Source organism: Ictidomys tridecemlineatus, chromosome 5, assembly GCF_052094955.1.
Source record: "Ictidomys tridecemlineatus isolate mIctTri1 chromosome 5, mIctTri1.hap1, whole genome shotgun sequence".
In the NCBI taxonomy this organism is placed as follows: Eukaryota; Metazoa; Chordata; class Mammalia; order Rodentia; family Sciuridae; genus Ictidomys; species Ictidomys tridecemlineatus.
Genome location: NC_135481.1, coordinates 150,064,117 through 150,085,209, shown reverse-complemented (window position 1 = coordinate 150,085,209; position 21,093 = coordinate 150,064,117). Strand labels below are relative to the sequence as shown.

Sequence of the window (21,093 nt, the reverse complement as noted above, 5' to 3'; positions counted from 1 at the left end):
AGGCATTTGTTGTTTGGGGATTGGCGAACTTCACTTAGCATTTTCTTCTCCATCTCCATCTACATAATTAAAAGAGCCCATTCGAGAGAGACTCCAGGCAGAATCAAGAGGCTGCCTCTTGCATCCCCATTGGAGACACAGATCCATCCCAAAAGCTGTCAGGATTGCTCCATCCCCCACCCACTTCACATTCGCCGTAGCAGGCAATGCACAGCACCCATTTGGGGCCAAAAAGGAATAAGTAACTTGTGAACAGGGTCCGCACCATGAAACTACCTGGCATGACCTTGTTCCACTCACTACCTCATCTGCTGGTAGGCATCTGCACGCTCCCTCCCTCAAGCTCAACCTGAGCTTCCCCTTGTCTGCGGATGCTCAAAAGTCACCAGCCAGTATTCCTGGAAGCCTGTGCCCACTACTCGTGTTTATCTTAGTACATTACTCTATTATACACTTGGATGACCTTAATGGGTAAAGTGATGACTTTCTATATTTCTACCAGGCCACAGAGCAGTCTGGTTTGGAAGCAGCACTCAGATTCAATCCTCCTTTCTGCAAATGATACAAATGAGGCTCAGAGAGGTCAAATAATTAGCTCAAGTCATGCTTGAGCCATTCCATAAACATTTCTTCTACCCCCACCAGTGCTTGGTGATGCCTGCCTCCTTGTAAGTCCACCTGTCTCTGAAGAAGGGGTGGGCTTGAGGTGGCTCTTGCTCCTGGAAGCAAGAGAGGCAGGGGAGGGGGACATTCAGGCTGCTGTCTCTGTGATCACTGCTCTCAGCAGACCCCTGAAGCCACCTCATGGGAGATTGACCCTGCTGTTTCCCATGCCTGGGGTCTTCCCCTCCCACCCCAGGATCCAGCACCACCAGGTAGAACATGGAAAACAATTTGAATTTCCAAACATATGAGTGGATTATGTTCATATATATATCCCTGGACCCTGGCCAGTTCCCACTCTTTGCCCTGTGCATTACCATCCAAGACCACCCTGACCCATCTCTCATTTCCATCCTCCACACACATCCCTCCCCAACCGATCCTCAAATACTTCCCCAGAAGGGAGCTTCCCAGGTAATCTCTAATCTCCAAAAAAAAAAAAAAGGAACAAAATGCCTATTCAGGGAATTACCATAAAGTTCAAAAATTGAGTGTGTAAACTATTCTCAGATTAGTGTCCAGCAAAAAGTGAGCACCCAGTAAATGTCAGCTCCCGTGATTGTTCTGGTGAGTTTACATCAGGAGTCGATGGCTGCACCTCTTCTATTAGCATTCACTTGAGAGGTGGGTGAGCCCCAGAACTGGAAAGTGCGGGAATGACCCCTGTTCATCTCTGACAGACCTATACTCCATCTGATGGAAGCCAAGCTGAATTTTCAACTTACCTTACTTGGACCACCAGAATGTCAACAATCCTCTTCTCTGTTTTTCCCAGTATCCCCCATGAATTTTTTTTTTTTTACTGTACTAGTTTCCTGTTGCTGCTGTAACAAATTACAGCAATCCTAGTGACTTCAAAGCAACTTAGGGACATTTTAAAATATTTCATATACATTATTCAATTTATTCTAGAAATATTGTTATGTGCATATTAAGACAGGGCTTTCTGAGGTCAAGCAATGTGCATATTTGAGGTCACTCAGTGGAGGTCAGAAGACCAGAATCTGTCTCACTGGACAAAACTGGAGGTGTCAGCCGGCCTCATATCCAACAGAGGCTCCAGGGGAGAATCTCTTCCTTGTCTTTTCCAGTTTCTAAAGACACCAGCAATTCTTGGTGCATGGCTCTCCCTCGCACCATTTCAGTCTCTTGCTCTGTTGTCACAACTCCCACTACTGACTCAGATCTCCTGCCTCCCTTTTATAGGGAGCTTTGTGTTGACACTGGACCCACCCAAACAACCAGATCTCTCCATCTCAAGGTCCTTCTCTTAGCCAAAAGGGCAAAGCGGGGTTATATTTTATTGCTGGTTTTGTGTTTGTTTGCACCTTGGAAGACACACACTCCCAGGTCTGGGGATGAGGATGTGGACATCCTAAGAGCCACCATTCAGCCTACCATGCTTTCCTAGTTCTTAGAGGTTTAATTAGTCCAAATGCCCACTTGCTATGGTTCAGATGCAGTTTGTCCCCTGGAGTTTCCTGGGTTGGAAGTCAGATCCTGAGTGTGGTGGTAGGAGGTGGTAATGGAAGATGGAGCCAAGGGGGGAGGTCCTCAGGCCACCTGGGGGCACTGCCCCTGGAAAGAAATGAAGTATTTGTAACAGGACCCTGATTAATTTTCACCAAAGAATCATTATAAAAGCCTGAGCCTGGCCTCAACCAACCTCTCTTGCTTCCTGGATGGTGATATAATCTTCTCTCACTCATGTATGGGCTCCCACCATTATGACATTCTCCACTACCTGCCATGATATCCTCAAGCCAATGCCAGTGTCCACGAATCTCCAAAACTATGAGCTAAATAAACCTCTTTTATTTTTAAAGTTAACCTTCCTTGGGTATTTTGTTATAGTAATGAAAAAATTAAATAATACACTGTTTCACCATTACCAAAATTAGCATTCAGAACAACATTTCACATTTACATTTATATTATAAAGATTAATCTAGAAATATTGTGCAATGGGCCTATTGGCATGATAAGAGTAGAAGTAAAGAAGCTTGGTATGGGGCTACCAAAATAATTTGGGTAAAAGATTAATATACTAGGCTGAAGTAAGTATTTTAGAGGAAGACTAAGTGAGACTCTGCAATGATAAGATTGTAAGTAAGAAGTTCTCTCAGATGTGGGGGGAAAGGCACACTCAAACATTGCTGGTAGGATAGCAAATTCATGCAACCAATCTAGAAAGCAGTATAGAGATTCCTTTAAAAACTTGGAATGGAAACACCATTTGACCCAGCTATCCCACTCCTCGGTCTATACCCAAAGGACTTAAAAACAGCATACTATAGGGCCACACCACATCAATGTTTATAGCAGCTCAATTCACAATAGCCAAACTGTGGAAGCAACCTAGATGCCCTTCTAGAGATAAATGGATAAAGAAACTGTGGTATATATACATAATGGAATATTACTCAGCCTTAAAAGAAAATAAAATCATGGCATTTGCAGGTAAATGGATGAAGTTGGAGAATATCATGTTAAGTGAAGTAAGCCAATCCCCAAAAAAACAAAGGCCAAATGTTTTCTCTGATAAGTGGATGCTGATCCATAATGGTGGTGAGGAGCATGAGATGAGTGGAGGAAATTTTGATTGGGCAAAGGGGAGGGAGGAGAGGATAGGGGGCATGGGGGTAGGAAAGATGGTGGAATGAGATGGACATCATTACCCTAGGTACATGTATGACTGCATGAATGGTGTGACTCTACTTCGTGTACAACCAGAGAAGTGAAAAATTGTGCTCCATTGGTGCATAATGAATCAAAGAGCATTTTGCTGTCATATATACTGATTAGAACTAATAAAATAGATAGATAGATAGATAGATAGATAGATAGATAGATAGATAGATAGATAGATAGATAGATAATCCCTCAGATATCTGGTAGGAGGAACTAGGTGAATTTTGGTAACACTCCTGAGAACAGAGAAGACATAGAAAAGATGAGGAATTTGGTTTGTGACAATTTAAATGTGAGGAGCCTATGGCATGTCCAAGTTGGAGATGTGAGGCTGGCAACTGTGTATTTCAGGAGGAGGTAGGAAACAGTTGAAGAACTCTGTGAATCAAGTGCTGAACCAGCGCAGGGTGACAGGAGTCTGGACAGTCAGGTGCCCCTGCTGACCTCCAGCTAAGCTGTAGCTCCTCTTGCCCCACCACTTGGAGTCAGCACCTGTCTTTATGTGTCCAATGCAAAGGTGTATGTCGCAGGGGCAATGCGTGGCCATAATTCCCAGACCATTTCACCTGACTACCTCCACTCCCACCTCAGTGTCGGGAGGTCCTGTGGATCTTGAATTTAGGATGACGATTTCTACAGCCTCCAGAATAGAGAGTCTGTCCCCCAGACTTAACTGTGGAAATCACTAGGAGTTTCTCAGCCCATCATAGAGGGGTCCTTCCAGCAGGCACCCCACTCTTCACTCTCATCTATATTTAGCATATCCCACAGCAACATGGAAACTTCCAGGCGTCTAATCCACACACAGTCCATGGGAAATCTCAGACCCAATCATCCAGACCAGAGGTCAGTCAACTCTGACCCTGGGTTTAAATCCAGTCTGACACTTGCATAAACAGAGTTTCATCAGAACACAGATATACCCATTCATTTATAAACCATCCTCAGCAGCTTTTGTACAAAGGCAGAGCTGAACATTTGCCACAGAAGACCCTATGGCCCACAAAACCTATTTACTATCCTGTATAAAAGAGATTGCCAACCTCTTGCCTAGACACTTCTCTCTCCAGTACTCCTTTGGCTCCTGCATTATGCTGGAGGACACGGAGGGCAAGGCACCACCAGCCAATGTTTCAGGTTCTCAGTTATCCATCTGGCTTCTAGGACATGGAGCAGAGTGGGATGCAGTGTCCTTGTGTCTCAGTGACCAAAGACACTTCTCTTCCCTTCCAAACCTCTCTCCCCAACTCCTCCCAGCCCCAGAGGCTTTCTCCTCCCCCCTCCCACTTCCTATTGGATGGGAACCTCCCTCCCATCAACCATTTCCTCTATCCCACCAACATGGGACTTCAGAATAAAGCCATTTTCAGGCTTTCTAGCTTTGCTCACAGTATATAAAGGAAAACTAGTGGAATAAGATTCTTTTTCCCTTGCAACAAATCCTGCTTCTCATGGCTACAGTCTCTAGAGACTCCAGAAAGTCAGCAATGGGACTCAAAGCTGAGTAATAAACTCTGTGTTCTAGATAATACCTGTTCTTCTCCCAAAGCAATGAATGCCCCTGATTTAATGGTTGCAAGAGCTGCAGGGTAATATGCTTTACAGGAAGGGGGAAAAATGGGTCAATTTAAATTTTCATAAATATTATTCTTGCAATAACCAGAGTGTGGTCCAAAAAGTTTCCACCAGGCAATGGAAAGTGAGGTATGGAATGCAAGTTGGAAAACTGGGGCAGGACTCAAGGGACAGCCAGCTGGCAAAAGGCTCTGCTACCCAGTCTTGGACCGTAAGCCGCTCCCCTGGTGTCGTACTGTTGCAGTTCATTTCACGGAAGAGGAGGAAAAGAAGGCTTGTGAATTAAAGTTAAATTGGTCAATGGCAGAGGAACTAGAGAGAAGTCTCAGATCATCACCTGTGGGAGAGAAGGACTTAGAGGGGCAAGATGTTTGGCACCTGTGGATCCCCATGAGCCACAGGTTCCAAGAGCAAAAGCAAGAAACAGAATTCTAGGTCACTAAAGGCTGTCTATAGAGATGCACAAGAATTCCAGATCTCAAACTCCCAGCACCTATATCACTCGGGTGTGTGTCCAAGCAGAAGACAAAAGAACATTGCCCTTTCCAAATGAGTTTTCTGCCTCTTCCACCTCTAAACCATGCCCCAGAGCAGATACTCTTCAGATCAGCCCAAGATATGCAGGTGAAGAGCTAACCTAAGGCCAGCCTAAGAATCCACAGGTAAAGCCTGCCAGCTGATATGCCCTGCTCATATCCAGTTAGGACTAATTCAGCCCCTCCTTCAATGGGAAGAATGGGAATGTAGAGGAAAATATACCAAGCACATCTTTTAATCAACACTATAGACATCAAAGTATCATGAAGAAAAACCATAATCACAAAAAAAGCAGATTTGGAAGATAAATGGGAAAACTGACCCTGAAGCAAAGAAGAAAACTTAATTTATATATCTCTAACTAGTACCCTCAGGTAGGAATGAAAAAATAATGCAATCTGAAAAAACAGACAAGTACTAGGAAAAATTAGCAGAAAATATGGAAGAGCAGAAAAAAATTAATTGATTATTATATAAAATAACAGGGTTAATCTCACCTGATCTGTGGCAAGCCTGCCAGAAGTCTGGAGAATCTTGAAATAAGTGCACACCTTCATCCAAACCAGAAGAAATGCACAACCAGCAATTAATGTTGACCTGGGCCAGTGTCCAAGCTAACCAAAGGGCAACCTCTACCACCCATCACGTTGTTCATGGGAAATGTTCAGCCTAAGGGTTCCTCTTGGTTTTTGTTAGGTTTGAACTGAGCATGCAGCCTGGTTTTCGCTATGCTACCAGAAAAGTAAAGACCCCTCCTTCAATAAACCTGCTGCCCACAAGGCCAAGGATCTCTCTGGTATCTCTAAAATTCACAACCCAATGACAACGTGCATCTTGTGTGACAGAGAAGGGCCCTGGGAGGTGCACGTGGCCAGGACCTCTCTGATCTTCACCTATGCTTCTTTTCTCCTGCTGCTCAGCACCATCTTCCTTTGTTAAAGTATATGTAAGTATACCCGGTAGAGTCTCAGAAGTCCCTTTAGTTGTCCAAACCTGTGTCACTGGTGCAATTATTTTTAAAAATGGGCTTTAAAAGATGGATTTGAATAGGTCTCCCAGGTTATAAAGCAAAAGTCAAAGAATCTAAAGGTACAAGAGAGAAATTAAGATACCCAGAAGTTTAACACAGGAGGTCAAACACTAGATAGGAGTTCCATTAAAAAAAAAAAAGAACAGAGAAAACACAAGTGTGGAAATAATCAAAGAACAGGATTTTCAGCATTAAAGAAAAGACACACTGAATGGCTAAAACCCTTCACTAAATACTGTGAAATACCAGAACACCAAGAACAAAGACCTTAAGACTTCCAGAAAGGAAAGTGAATTAGTTACCAACCAAGAAGGGTGAACCAGGTTGGCATCAGACATCTCTTCAGTGACATTAGATATGAAGACCAAGGTGTGATTGCCACCAAAGAAGTAACAACAGAAATACTGAAAATATTTAACTTTGAGAAATGGAGAGGGCAGGAGCTGAAGAATAGACTTCACACTTCATTTTTTTTTGAAAGAGAGAGAGAGAGAGAGAGAGAGAGAGAGAGAGAGAATATCTTTTTTTGTAGATGGACACAACACAATGCCTTTTTATTTTTATGTGGTGCTGAGAATCGAACCGGGGTCCCGCCCATGCTAGGCGAGCGCTCTACCGCTGAGCCACAATCCCAGCCTACATACTTCATTTTTCACTTTTTCCATACTGTCTGAATTTCAAGTTCCAAGAACATATTTTGCATTTATCATCATTCTCATAATCGTCATCATCACCATCTAGAAATATATACAATAGTCTCCTCTTATCCATGGTTTTGCTTTCTGAGGTTCCAGTTTCCCAATAGTCAATCATGATCTGAAATACATAATGGAAAATTCCAAAAATAAACAATTCATAACTTTAAACTGCACACTGTCCTAAGTAGTGTGATGGAATCTCACACCATCCTGCTCTGTCCTGCCTGGAAAGTCAGTCATCTTTCGTCCAGTGTATCCACACTGTATGCACTACCTGCTCTTTAGCCATTTAGTGGTCATCACTGTTATCAGATGGAATGTCGTGGTATCACAGTATTTGTATTAAGCAGTCCTTATTTACTTAATAATGGCACCAATACACAAGAGTAGTTATGCTGGCAATTCAGATATGACAAAGAGAAGCAGTAAAGTGCTTCCTTTATATGAACAAGTGGAAGTTCTCAACTTAAGAAAGAAAAAAAATCAGATGCTTACATTGCTAAGATTACAATAAGAATAAATCTATCCATGACACTAGGAAGGGAAAAAAATTGTGCTAGTTTTGCTGTTGCTCCTTGAACTGCAAAAATTACAATCACAGTGAGAGATAAGTATAAGGAAAAAACCCTCAGACAGGGTTCTGCATTATTTAAGGTTTCAGGCATCCCTGGGTCTTGGATCATATTCCCCATGGATAAGCGGTGATATTCGTCTGTACCAACATGTGCTTCCACTCCCAGGGAGCATGTCATACCAGGTTCTTTCTCCACCCAGAAGCATTTCTTCTCTCTCCTGTTCCTTGAACTCTCTCAGATTCCATCCCTCTTGCAGAGAGCCCTGCATCTGGCTACTAGAAACAGCCACAGTTTTAAGTCTTGACGTCATTGGGCAGGTGCCTGCTCAGGAGGGTTGGTTTGAGTATGGGTTTTGTTTTTCTTTTTTTTCTCTCTCTCTTTTTAACTTTTTGTTGTTGTCATTGTTGATAATGGAGCAAGAAAAAAAATATCATGAAATGTGTTTGTATGTGTGTGTATATATCACCGATAAAATGGCAATTGAGGAAAAGCTATTTAATACTTGTCATGACAGATTTTCAGCTCTGTCAACTCATCTGCATTTGGGGGCTGTTATTTTCCCATTTTGAAAAGAGTCAGCACTGCTGTGCCTCATGCCTTCTCGTGGCACAAAAGGGCAATGGCAGGCCCAGAGAGAGAACCTGTTGGCACTCACACTGCATTTGATGACGTGGCAGGTGCAAAGCAGATGCTATGCTTCTCCACCTTTTACTGACACCGAGTCAAGAATAAGTTTCTAAGAAAATAGTGTCTCTTTGTGAATGATTGAAAAGAACTTCGTGGGGATACAACTCTAAAAAAAATGGGGCTGGAGATATAGCTCAGTTGGTAGAGTGCTTGCATTGCATGCACAAGGCCCTGGGTTCTAATCCCCAGCAAAGAAGAAGAAGGAGAAGGAGAAGGAGAAGAAGAAGAAGAATGGTCTGTTAAGTCAGAAGATTCTAATAAGTAAATGCTGGTAGTGTCCAAACTGATTATTGACCTGTTAAACAGGTATAATTATCAGAGTTTCAAACTCCACTGAGGGTTCCAAAAATGTATTTCAAAATCACCATCTATATTCACTCTCAAGGCATCACAGTAATCCCTCGTATCCGTGGGAGATTGGTTCCAGGAGTTCACACTCCCAAGAATACCAAGGTCCATGGATGCTCAAGTTCCATACATAAAATGGCATAGTACTTGCACAGAACCCATATACACATCCTCCTGTATACTTTAAATTATCTCCACATGCCTTATATACCTCCTACACTATAAATGCTATGTAAACAGTTATCATAGTGCATTGTTTTGGAAATAATGATAAGGAAAACAGTCTACATATTCAGTACAAACACAACTTTTTTCCAAATTATTTTCAACTTGTGCTTAGTGAATCCTCAGAGACTCGACAATATCTACAAATTTTCATTATAGACAAGAAGTCAGTGCTTTTCTTATGGTTAGATGATGTTAAGGTTTATTTTTAAATAAACATTTACTGTTTCATAGAGTTCCAAATTTTCTCTGCAAAATAATTTTTAAGTTTTAAGGATTTATTTTAGAAAAATTAACTTGTATGTCTATGTGATACATAATTATGCCACAGGATCTAGTAGCTGCTGATTCAAAAGAAGCAGTTTATTTACATTGACCAGGATATACATACTTGACTCATCATCTCCCTTTGCCTCCAAAAAATGCCAGTGTGTTACTGAGCCTAATTCGTGTGGGCTCCATAAATTAACTATCTACCATACCATATTGTAAACTGTAGGTAAAATATGACATTTTCATCAAAAGGTGAAAGAAGAGAAGAAGCATCATCTATGAATGAATTCAAACTATAATTTCAAAATATTAAACCAACAATAGAGAGATATCAAGCAAAGTATACATATTTTCAGATATAAGATGAATAAATTATGGGGATCTAATTTATAGTATGATGACTATAGTTAATAATAATGTAATCTATACTTGAAATTGGCTATGGGAGTAGATTTTCTATTTTTCAAAAGTGGAAACACATTGGGTGATGGGTATGTTAATTGACAATGGGAATCATTATAGAAGATATCAAAACACCATATAAATAGCCAATCATGGTGGTGCATGCCTATAATTCCAGCAAAGCAGGAAGCTGAGGCAAGAGGATCACAAGTTTGAGGCCAGCCTCATCAATTTAATGAGGGCTTGACTCAAAATAAAATAAAAAGGACTGTGGATATATCTCAGTGGTAAAATGCCCCTGGAGTCAATCCTCAGTATCTAAAACAAAGAAACAAATCAACAAACAAAAAAAGCCCATCATATTGGCCACCTTAAATACATACAATTTCCTGTTTGTCAATCAGACCTCAATAGGGCATAAGATGGCACACAGCTTCCTCTCAGCCCCCAGGACATTACACTCCTTGAAATCCCTTAGGTTATCCCTGATGGGAACTAAAATCAAAATATAAATTTACTACCCACAAAAAAGTCAATAAATTAAAAAAGATTAAATTGCATCAAGTATCTTCTCTGGCCCCAATGTTAAAAAACTAGAGATCAATAATAGGAGGAAAAATATCAATATACAAAAATCAGTCGTGTTTATATACACTAGCAACAAACTAGCCAAAAGAGAAATCATGTAAATAATCCCATTTAGAATATCTACAAAAAACTACTTAGGAATAAATTTAACCATGGAGGTGGAAGATCCATACACTGAGAACTATAAAACAATGATGAAGGAAACTGAAGAGGCCACAAAGATATCCCATATCCATAGATGGAAGAATTAATACTGTTAAAAATATCTACTTTACTAAAGGTGGTCCACAGATTTAATGAAATCCCTATCAAAATTCCAAGGACATTTCTTACAGAAATAGAAAAACTAACCCAAAATTGTATATGGAATCACAAAATACTGCAAATTGCCAAAAGAATCTGGAACAGGAACAAAGCTAGAGGCATCCCACAACCTGATCCCAAATCTACTACAAAGGTAAAACAATCAAAGCAGCAGGTACTGGCATAAAAACATATGAACCACTGCAACAGCACAGACAGCCCAGAAGCAACCATCACGTATAGTCAGCTGCTTGTCAACAAAGATGCCTAGAAAGTACAATGAGGGAAAGGACACTCTCTTTAATAAGTGGTGGTGGGGAAACTGGATATTCACACAGAACAAGGGAACTGAATCCTATCCCATCCCCAAACAGAAATCAATGCAAAATAGAACAGAGACTTCAACATAAGACATGAATCTGTAAAACTGTTAGAAGAAAAGACAGGGGGAAAGCAACTTGACATAGGTTTTGGCAACCACTTTTTTTTTTTATATGACTACAAAAGCACAGGTAACAACAGCACAAACATACAAATGAGGTCACATCAAAGTTTCTGCACAATGAGGGAAACAATCAACAGAGCAAAAAGACAACTTACAGCATGGGAGAAAATATGTGTGAACCATACATATGGTAAGAGGTTGGTATTCAAAATACATAAGGAACTTAGACAACTCAATAATAACAAAACAACCCAATTTTAAAAATCAGTAAAAAAAAAACTATAAAACTAAATAGATATTACCTCCCCCCAAAAAAAAGACCAATGGCTAGAAAATATTCAACATCACTATTCCTCAAAGAAATGCGAATTAAAACTACAATGAGATATCCCTTCACTTCATGAAGATGGCTTTTACCAAAAAGACAAAAGATAACAAGTACTGGTAAAAAGGAAAAGAAAAGAGGCAATTTGTACATTATTGGTACAAATGTAAAATAGTTCGACCATTATAGAAAGCAGTATGGAGTCTCCTCCAAAACTGAAAAGCAGACCAAACGTATGATCCAGCAATTCCATCTCTGGGTATATATCCAAAGGCAATCAGATCTGTGCATCAGAGACATCTGCACTCCCATGTTCATTTCAGCATCTTTAAAACAGCCAAGATATGGAATAAAACTGTGGAAAACATGGACACAGAGGAATACTATCTGTATGTGTCTGAGATATTAATCACACACATACAGATAGGATCCTGGACCAGAAAGGGAAAAGGAACAGAATTTGGACAGTAGATGAAACTGGAATGGGGTCTGTGGACTGGATGCGAATGTTCTTCCAAAGTTGGTTTTCTAATCTGGAGAGGTTTATGCTGGCTAGATAAAGAGTGTCCTCCATTTGGGAAATAACCACTGAAATTTTTACGAGGGATGCTACATCATGTCAGAAGTTTGGCTCCCAAATGTTTAAGAAAAAAAGATGTGAATGACACTGGATTCTTCTTCATTGACAAAAGGAGTTTGCACAAGGACAAGCCACAGGTCAGATGCAATAAAATGGTTACAGTTAAGGAGTGTATGTGAAGAGAGATGCTAGTGTCCTCGGTTGTTTTGCAACTTTTCTGTTGGAAATCATTTCAATTTTTTCCAAAATGACTTTTTTAGAAATATATTTTCACTTTTTTCAAGCACAGGATTAGGCAATGACATTCCAATTCACTATACCTACTGCCTGTGACTAAGACATTTAACATGGATGCCCAAAGAACTTTTTTCCTTCTCTTTAAAAATCCATTATTTTAGGGACAAGGTTGTCTATCCCTCATTGATTTTTTTCCCCCAGTTACAAAGTCTATCCTTTCAATTCTTCTTTATTTCAGGGAAAAAAATTCCTGCATTGCAGTTCTAAATATTTATTTTGTTCTATTGTTTTGCTTTTCCTTCCCTGGACACTCTAATTATAGACATACTGAATCTCTTTTGCCTGTCTCCTGTACTTATTTTCTCTAATTCACTGTATCTATTTGTGTTAGTCAGCTTTTTGTCACTGTGACTAAAATACTTGAAAAGAATAACTTAGAGGTGAAAAAGTTTATTTTGGGCTCACAGTTTCAGAGGTTTGGGTCCCGGTCAGCAGGCTCCATTGCTCTGGGCCTGAGGTGAGACAGAACATCAAAGCAGAAAGGTGTAGCTCATGGCACCTGGGAGATGGGAGGTGGGGAGCACAGAAAGACAGACAGGAAGGGGCCAGGGACATACATAGTTCCCAAGGCCTCAGCCCCAGTGATCCACTTCCCCCAGCCAACCCCACCTGCCTACAATACCACCCACTCATCAAAACTATTAATCCATCAAATGGATTAATCCACTTATGAGATTATAGTGTTCATGATCCAGTCATTGACTAAAATCCCCACCTCTGAACCCAGGCTGCACTGAAGACCATACTTTCAACACAAGAGCTTTTAAAAGGACATCCAGATTCAAATCATAATGTCTCCCTCATTTTTTTTTCATTTTTCTCTTTTTCATCTACTTTTACTCTGTGCTTTCTATCATATCCATTATTTTCCTTCTAATTTAGTCTTCATTTTTTCCAAATTCTTTTTTAGCATCTCTCTAATTTCATAATTTTTTAACTAGTCATGTCTTTCATAATCTCTTTTTCTGATTGGTATTACTCCTGTGAAACTTTCTTTTCTTCTTTAAGCTTATGTTGAAATACTGTTTAGAATCTTCCTTGTTTCATCTCATTTTCTAAGTATTGTTGTTTTCTTTTTCATCATTTTTCTTTTTTTTTTTTTGATTTTAATATTTATTTTTTAGTTTTCGGCAGACACAACATCTTTGTATGTGGTGCTGAGGATCGAACCCAGGCTGCACACATGCCAGGCAAGTGCGCTATCATTTGAACCACATCCCCAGCCCTCATCATTTTTCTTTGAATGAATTTCTCATGGGGTTAGATTATGTTCCTTGTTTGTTCAAGCAAGTTTAAATGAGGTGGATCTTCCTGATTGGGGGGATATGACTAAAAAATGGGGGGGGGGGGACAGGGCAGCTTTGCTAACTGGGCTCTACTGATCTCTGTAAGACCCAAAATACAAACTCCCTATATATTCACCTGTTTCTTGGTTAAGTCCAGAAACTTTGTAAACCTCAGGGCCTCTAGCTCTTTACTGCAGCTCCAGATAACTGAAGTCCTTGTTTTCCAATGATGAAATCTCAGCTTTTCATGGTTTATAGTTTGGGTTTGTTTGTTTGTTGTGGGTTATTGTTTTTTGTTTGTTTTGTTTTGTTTTGGAGGGAGGGGTTTTTGTTTTAGCTATTAGAACAGTGCTATCTTAAGATTCAAGTATTTGCCCCCCATCCCTCTGCAAAGGCCCCTGTGCCAAAGCCTTGATCCCCAGTCTGTGACACAACTGAAAGGTAGTAGAACCTTTAAGAGATTACTAGGGATGTGCCCTTAAAAGCCATTGAAAGGGACACTGAAATGCTAGCCTGTCTCTCTTTCTCCTTTATTCTCTGCTTTTCAGCCACCATGAGGTGAACAAGCTTCCTCTGCCACACCCTCTAGCACCCATGATCTAGTGTACCATCTCGAGCCCAAAACAACAGAGCCAAGTGACCATGGATTAAAACCTCTGAAACTGTGAGCCAAAATAAACATTTTTTTCATCCTGAGTTAATTATCTCAGGTATTTTATTATAGTAAAAGAAAGCTGACTGACCCAACCAGTTTCTAAAATCTCTTTCTTTGCAGGTCTTCATCCTCACTTCTAGCACCTGAACCTATTTCCTCTCACCATCTGTGTTCCTGTCCTGCTCAATTTGGTATATATTCACAGTAATTTCTGCACAGGGTGAGACTCTGCCCTTCTAGGAAGAAGGACTTACCATGCATTTCTAAGATTCTCCAAGGCATGATGTGGATTCTCCCACATTCTTGTCCAGTCACTATTCTTGCCCATACAAAACTGTTTAAGACCTTTCCAGTTTTGTCAATTGTTCTTGAATGTGGCCATCCATACTTCACTTCCACTTTTAGGGATGAGTGACATTGTGATCCTATTACTGCTGGTGTGTGGCCCCACTCGCCTGAGGCTGGGACTCTCAGGTGCACCCCATCACTTTTGCCAGCCATGTCATCTCTGAGCTTTTTCTATGGCTGTCTTCTTGCTGACTGACTTAATGTTCAGGAATTTAAGGAAGAATGAAAAACAACTCTGCCACCATGAACACATCCCTATAAAGCATTTTTTAAAAGACATAAAAATAAGAACAAATCAAGGAAGAGACACATCACATTCTTTAATTAGTAGATTCAATGTTATAAAACAGTACTTTTTAAATTGATCCATAAATATAATAGAATTAATTTTTTGTGTCTTTTGCTGTAGAGAAAAAAAATTTACCTAAGTAAATCTCCTAGTTTTCACTTTTACAGAGAAATGCAAATCATAAAACAATCTTACCAGAATCCAGACAGAGATATTTTAAAGTTCAAATGGAAGAACCACTATGGCGCTTTTGAAAGAGGAAAAACAGTGTGGACAGACTTACCTTACCAGGTAGTAAAACTCACTAGGAAGTTGCCATAATAAAAAAAAATGCAGTATTGATCCTGAAACAAATGGGTTAAAGGTATAGCTAGGTGGTGGAGTGCTTTTGCCTAGCATGCACAAGAACCTGGGTTCAACACCAGCACCACAACATAAATAGATAGATAAACAATTAGGAGAATAAAACTGAATATAGTCCAAAAAGAGAGCCATATGTAAGTAGAAACTTCAATTCAAAGCAAAATTAATGTTAGCCCTTTCTAAACACTATCTACAAAATCAATTCTAGATGAATGAAGACATGAATAAAAAGTTAAACATTAAAAAGAAATTTAGAATATTTGTGTGACTTCTGTAGAGATAACTCTATCAACTAAGAAAACAATCCAGAAACGATTAAAGTGAAAACTAGATTTAACTAGGTAAAAAGTATTTTTTATACAGAAAGACACCAAAAATTAAATCAACTTCCTTCAGTGCACAGGCTCTGCACCAGACCCAAAGGCAACAGGGCCAAGTGACCATGGACTGGAACCTCTGAAATCATGAGACAAAATAAACCTTTCCTCCTGAAAAGGTGAGTCTCTTGGGTATTTCGTCATGACAGACAGATGACCAACACACTAGTCAAAGCACAGTCCAATTTGGAATTTTGTTAGGTACTGCTGGATTCATTTCCACAAGAATATAGTTGTTGCCACCCATGGGACCATGACCCAAGAGTGCTCTTTTCCTTTGCAGCACAGGAGGTAGGAATCTTCATTACATTTAAAAATTACATTTGAAAAGAAGTCCAAGTAATGTGGGTGGTTTAATCCCATTTTTATATCTTGAAAAGAAAAGAAATATTCCATATATATAAATTCCAATACATTTTGTGATTGTAAAAGAAAGTGTGGAAGGACAACATTAAACAACACTGGTAATCTTGGTTAACCATGCATAGAGAATTGGTATAGAAAAAAGCATGGTTTTTTTGTTTGGTTTTGTTTTAAGTAGTTACAACAATTATATATTGCTTTTTCAGTATGAAAAAAAAACAGGTGAAATTGCTTTTAAAGGCAACTCAAACGCATACATTCACACACACAGGGTTAGCACCCAATGATTATGTCTTTATCAATGTATGTACTAGCAATTTGAATAATTCATAATATACTTGTCTGATGTCTTGGGAATTAATAAAATTTCAAAGAAAATAATGAAGCTGATCTATTAAAGGATAACTGCTCAAGAACTTCACCCACCTCGGTTGGTCCGCTAAGCCATTAATACTGATGATCATTAACTCCAAAATGCAGGAGGCATTCATCTACCAGGGAGCTGATCCAGCTCCTAAATCGTTAGCTAGCACAGTATAGGACAGGAAAACATTTGAAGGTGGTCCTCAAGCTAATGGAATCGCCTGCAGAGCTCTGGCCTTCTTCTACTTCCCCTGTCTCCAACTCTGTCAAGGTCCCCTGAAATAGTTTGAATCCTAAGTGTCCTCCACATGCCCACATGTTAAAGCTTTGGTCCTAAGTTTGGCTCTACTAGGAAGTGGTAAAAACTTTAAGAGGTGGAGCCAAGTGGGAGGAAGTTAGATCATTGGGGGTGTGCCTTAGAAAGGAATATTGGGACCTAAATCCCTTCCTCTTCATCTGTTTGCTTCCTGGCCATGAGGTGAATGGTTCTGATCCACTACACATTCCTCACCATGATGTGCTGCCTCATCACAGGTCCAAAAGGAATGAGCTGACCAACCATGGACTGAAACCTCCCAAACTGTGAGCAGAAATAAACCTTTCTGTAAAACCATCTCTCCCCACCAAAACAAAACAAAACAAAACAAAAAACACACCACTAAATTTCCTCACCTTCCCTAGTGCTTTCTTAAGCTTCTTTTGAATCTTCATCTCTCCAGGCATGATGTGGGGGCTTTTCCTAAGAAACAGAGGTTGCAAGCCCCTGATCAAGCCTGACTCCTTTACTACTAGGCTTTATGCCATCTCCTTCTGCCTAAACAGTTAATGTAATGGTTAGAGATGTGGTGTCTAAAGTTGGGGCAAGTAAGTTCAAAGCCACTCCTTAGCTGAGTGACCTTGGGCTAGTTACTTATTCCCTCTTCCTCTCAGTATACTCCGCAGAAATAGTCAAGACTTCAGGAGGCCTCCTGGAAGGGAGACAGGCTCCATTGTGCTCCATTCTACTGGCTAAGGCAAGTCAGAGGTCCCATTCAAATTGGAGGGAAGGTAACTGCCCTGGGGCTCTAAGAACCAGGAGGCACAGTACACCAAGCCATCAATGCTACTGGGCTATGACACCATGTAGAATTCATGAAGGGTGAAGGGCATAATAAGTGTAAACTGTTTTTCTTAGGTATTGTTTTTTTCTTAAACAAAGAGTTATTTTTGCTTTGATTCTTCACCATGTACAAACCAGAGAGAGGACCAAGAAAACCAGAGATTGCTAAGGAGTACAGATCTCAGAGGAGGCAAAGAAAGCAGAGTAGAGACCTACGCTCCACTGTACAGATTTCCATAAAAGCTGGCCATCCTAATCACCTTTCTTAAATGAAGAACATCCTTGGAAAGCAGTGTCACCAATCTGTAGTCTGAAAGCAAGCATATATAATCGTCCCTCAGAATCCATGGGGAATGGATTAAAAGACACGCCCCCCAAAAAAATAAAACTAGGGATGTTCAAATTTCCTTATGTAGCACTGTGTAGTATTTGCATACAACTTCCATACACATCCTCTCATATATTTTAAGTCATCTCTAGATGTCTTGTAATGCCTACCACAATGTAAATTCTATCTAAATAGCTGCTATACAACATTGTTTAAGGAATAATGACAAGGAAAAAAAGTCTATACATATTCAGTACAGATGCAGGGATTTTTTTTTAATATTTTCAATCTGTACTTGATTGAATTTGTGGATGCAGAACCTGCAAATATGGAGGACTGTCTGAATATGGCAAGGGGCCCATGCTACCCATTCACAACCACACCACCAAGCAAATCTGCACAACATAAATGAAATCAATCACCCCTTTCTGCAAAGGGCGGAAACAATATGTGAAAGATAGTATGTACTGTATTCAAAGAATTTTAAAGCTGCTTGGGGCACATTAAGTTTGAAGAGTGAAAACAAGCCCAGAAGAAAACCAATGGAAGGATGGGAAGGTAGGAGATGGATCCTGGGCAGAAGTTACCTTAAAAAATCTCTAAAATGTAAACAGTTTATTGTTGGTTTGTTGCTGTTCACCAGAGCCTAGAGAAATGTGTACACACAGAAATTTGTGGAATTACTCTGAATCTTGGGAAGCCAGAACTACTCTCTTACAACAGTTGTAAAGAATAACATTTGAAGCTGAATTAACTGTTTTACATACTTAACTCTTTAAACTGAAATGTGAGCATTTCTTGCAGAAATAGTCTTTCTGCTGTGCCCTATTAATGTGTTCTCTTTGGGGTTTATTATTAAAGGGCAGTTCTCTTTGCATACCCCTGGGAGTAGTGGAAAGGCTGGAAGGGTGGTGGGGGGCAGGGATGTTAGGGAGGAGCCAGGGAGTGGAGCTAATTCACCAGTCTGCCACCTGTAGGCTGGTTCCAGCAAACTGAAACCTCAGTACTCACTAGACAGACATGAAAACAATGCATACTAAATAATACTAAAAACTGCGCAACAGATGTGTTAAGACTATATATAGGGGAGCATTTGAATCACGGTTCCTGTGTTCCTGCCTCCCACCCCCTCTCATTGATTTAAACGCTGGGAGCTGTGACCACACATACTGTTATTCCTATTCAGCTCTGCAAGACTCACCCCATGGTCTGAAATAAGCTTTGAAAATTAATACCCCCATTAGGATGAACAACCACACCTGTATCGATCCGTGTTTCAAAGGCATTTTTGCTCCGATCTCGTTTTAAAAGCCATGAAAGGAACTTAGAGAACAAAGGCCATTACAAATTAAATAAATAAAAGCAAGCTGGACGTTTTTGTGTGTTTTTTTTTTAATTTCAAAACTCAAGAATAGCAACCTTAATTACAAAGGCTTGGTTTGGATTTCTGTAGGTGGAATTTGAACATACCTAGTTTAAGTGTAAGTCTATACGATGTATTTCAGCACCATAAACCAAATGTAGTTACAGATGTCAAGAGTTCTCAGAACAAGTGCCTCTCTTTATAAATATCTGCTCTGCATATATTTTTCCCATTCCCATATGTCCATTCTGTATTACTATAGGGGGAAAAGCAATTTTCAACCAAATGCTAAAAAATGTCAAGAATTAACTCTTAGTGACAATCATTTATTTAATAGCGATCTCCTGGTGTCTTTTTCCTATGAGGTTGACTAGTCACGGGCTTCTTTGATTTGGGAGTCAAAAACCTGAAATCAGTCGTCCTGACAGTCTGAAGCTCAGAAAACACGCCCCCCAGACGCTGCCTGCAGGTCGGCTGCCCAGTTCAGCAGGCCGTTAGGGGCGGGAAACCGGAGTGCCTGACACTGGTCGGCGAGTGGCCAGAGGAGGTAGGTTGGTCACCGCGGCCGGGACTGGCCCGCTGCCTGACAGTACGCACCACGCTTCCTCCCCGCCTGGCTAGGGCCACTGCGAAGGCGAGGCGTGAGCAGACACGCAGCACCGCACTGGGTTCGGATCCCACCAAGGACGCAGCAGCGCGCGGAGAACCCAAGGGCCGGCCGCCAAATGCCGGATTGCTGCCCACCCTTGCGTGGCGAAGGGTGGGCGCCTGGCTTCTGTTTCCTCTAAGAAAAGTAACTCTGGGGATGAGCGCAACGGAAAAGCGGACGCGATGTTCCGGGAGCCGCGAGTCAGTCCCCGGAGTTATTCTGCCCGGAGTTTTGAACTGCAACCTGCGCTGCAGCTCGACCCTGGGCGTTCGCACCCCAACTTGGAGCCCGCGGTGGCGTCCCGGCGGCGCCTGGGTCCCGGGCACGCGCTCTCTCCCGGAGCCCTGTCCCTGCCGGGCCTCAGACACTCACCGAGAAGCCAGCCCAGAAGGGGCAGGAGTGACGGACGCGGGCGGAGGTAGTGAGCGCCAACGCGGCGAAGCTGACAGCCACGATGAGGCATCCGAGCGCCATCTGCGTGGCCCCGAGCGCCAGCACGATGCGGGAGCGGCCCGGGCACTCGCGCAGGCGGGACAGGCTGCGGGGCAGCGCGGTGGGGCGCGGAGCGCGGGGGCCGCCAGCCGGAGGCATAGCGCTGGGCGCCCGCACCCCTCGCCCGGCTCCCGCCCGATCCAGGTGTACGCCGCCGCCTTTCCTCACAGAGGGTCCGAGGCAAGTTGCTCCGGATGCGGGGACCACCTCCTAGCTGGCTGCGGAGGCTGCGACGGCCGCGCGCCGGGAGCAGACTGGGCCGGGCGGGAAGCCTGGCGCCCGCGGCTGCTGCCGGTGCCTGCGCCCATGCCGCTGCCGCTGCTCCGCAGAGCCGCCGAGCCGCCCGCCCGCCAGCCGGCCGCGCTGCGCTGCGCCCTCTCCCGCCCGCCCCGCGCGCTACCCGGCCCGAGCGCGGGCGCGAGCCTCTGTGCCGGGCGCGAGCGGCCGCTGTCCCCGGGCGCGAGCCCCGCCGCCGCGCGCTGGGCCCGGGCTGGAGCGGGAGCCGGGACCTACACGGGGAGGCTGGGCGAGGGCGCAGGTGTGGTCCCCTGACTGGTCCCCGGCGCTCACGCCTCTCGCCGGTGGTTGGCAGCGGACCCGAAGGGAAAGAGTGGGAACCGCAGCGCGACAAGGGCAAGGGCAACAATCTCCGCTGCGGAGCCCTTGGCCAGTGGTGCGGCAGGGTAGTGGGAGTCGGGTCCGCCACCTGAGCGGCCAAGCCTGCGGCCGGCCAAGGATGGTTCGGGCGGTGGCAGCGCTGAGAGTGGAGAGACCACCCCGCCCGACGGGGAGCCCAGAGGTGAATTTCCTACTCTGTCCTCAGGTGTGAGGGGCAGGAACCTTTCTGGAAAGCAGAAATCTAAGAACCAAGGTGCC

At 42.4% G+C, this 21,093-nt stretch overlaps 1 protein-coding gene across 2 annotated transcripts in view; it reads right to left on the bottom strand.

Annotated features, from left to right (window-relative positions):
- Positions 1–20,571, bottom strand: part of Entrep2 (endosomal transmembrane epsin interactor 2) — a 405,772-nt gene extending 385,201 nt beyond the window's left edge. For both annotated transcript variants that reach the window (XM_040276432.2, XM_040276433.2), the window contains exon 1: positions 20,098–20,571. In XM_040276432.2, coding sequence (XP_040132366.2) covers positions 20,098–20,316 — 219 coding nt within the window. In that variant the 5' untranslated portion in view covers positions 20,317–20,571. The remainder of the gene's footprint in view (positions 1–20,097) is intronic.
- Positions 20,572–21,093: the final 522 nt, after the last annotated feature.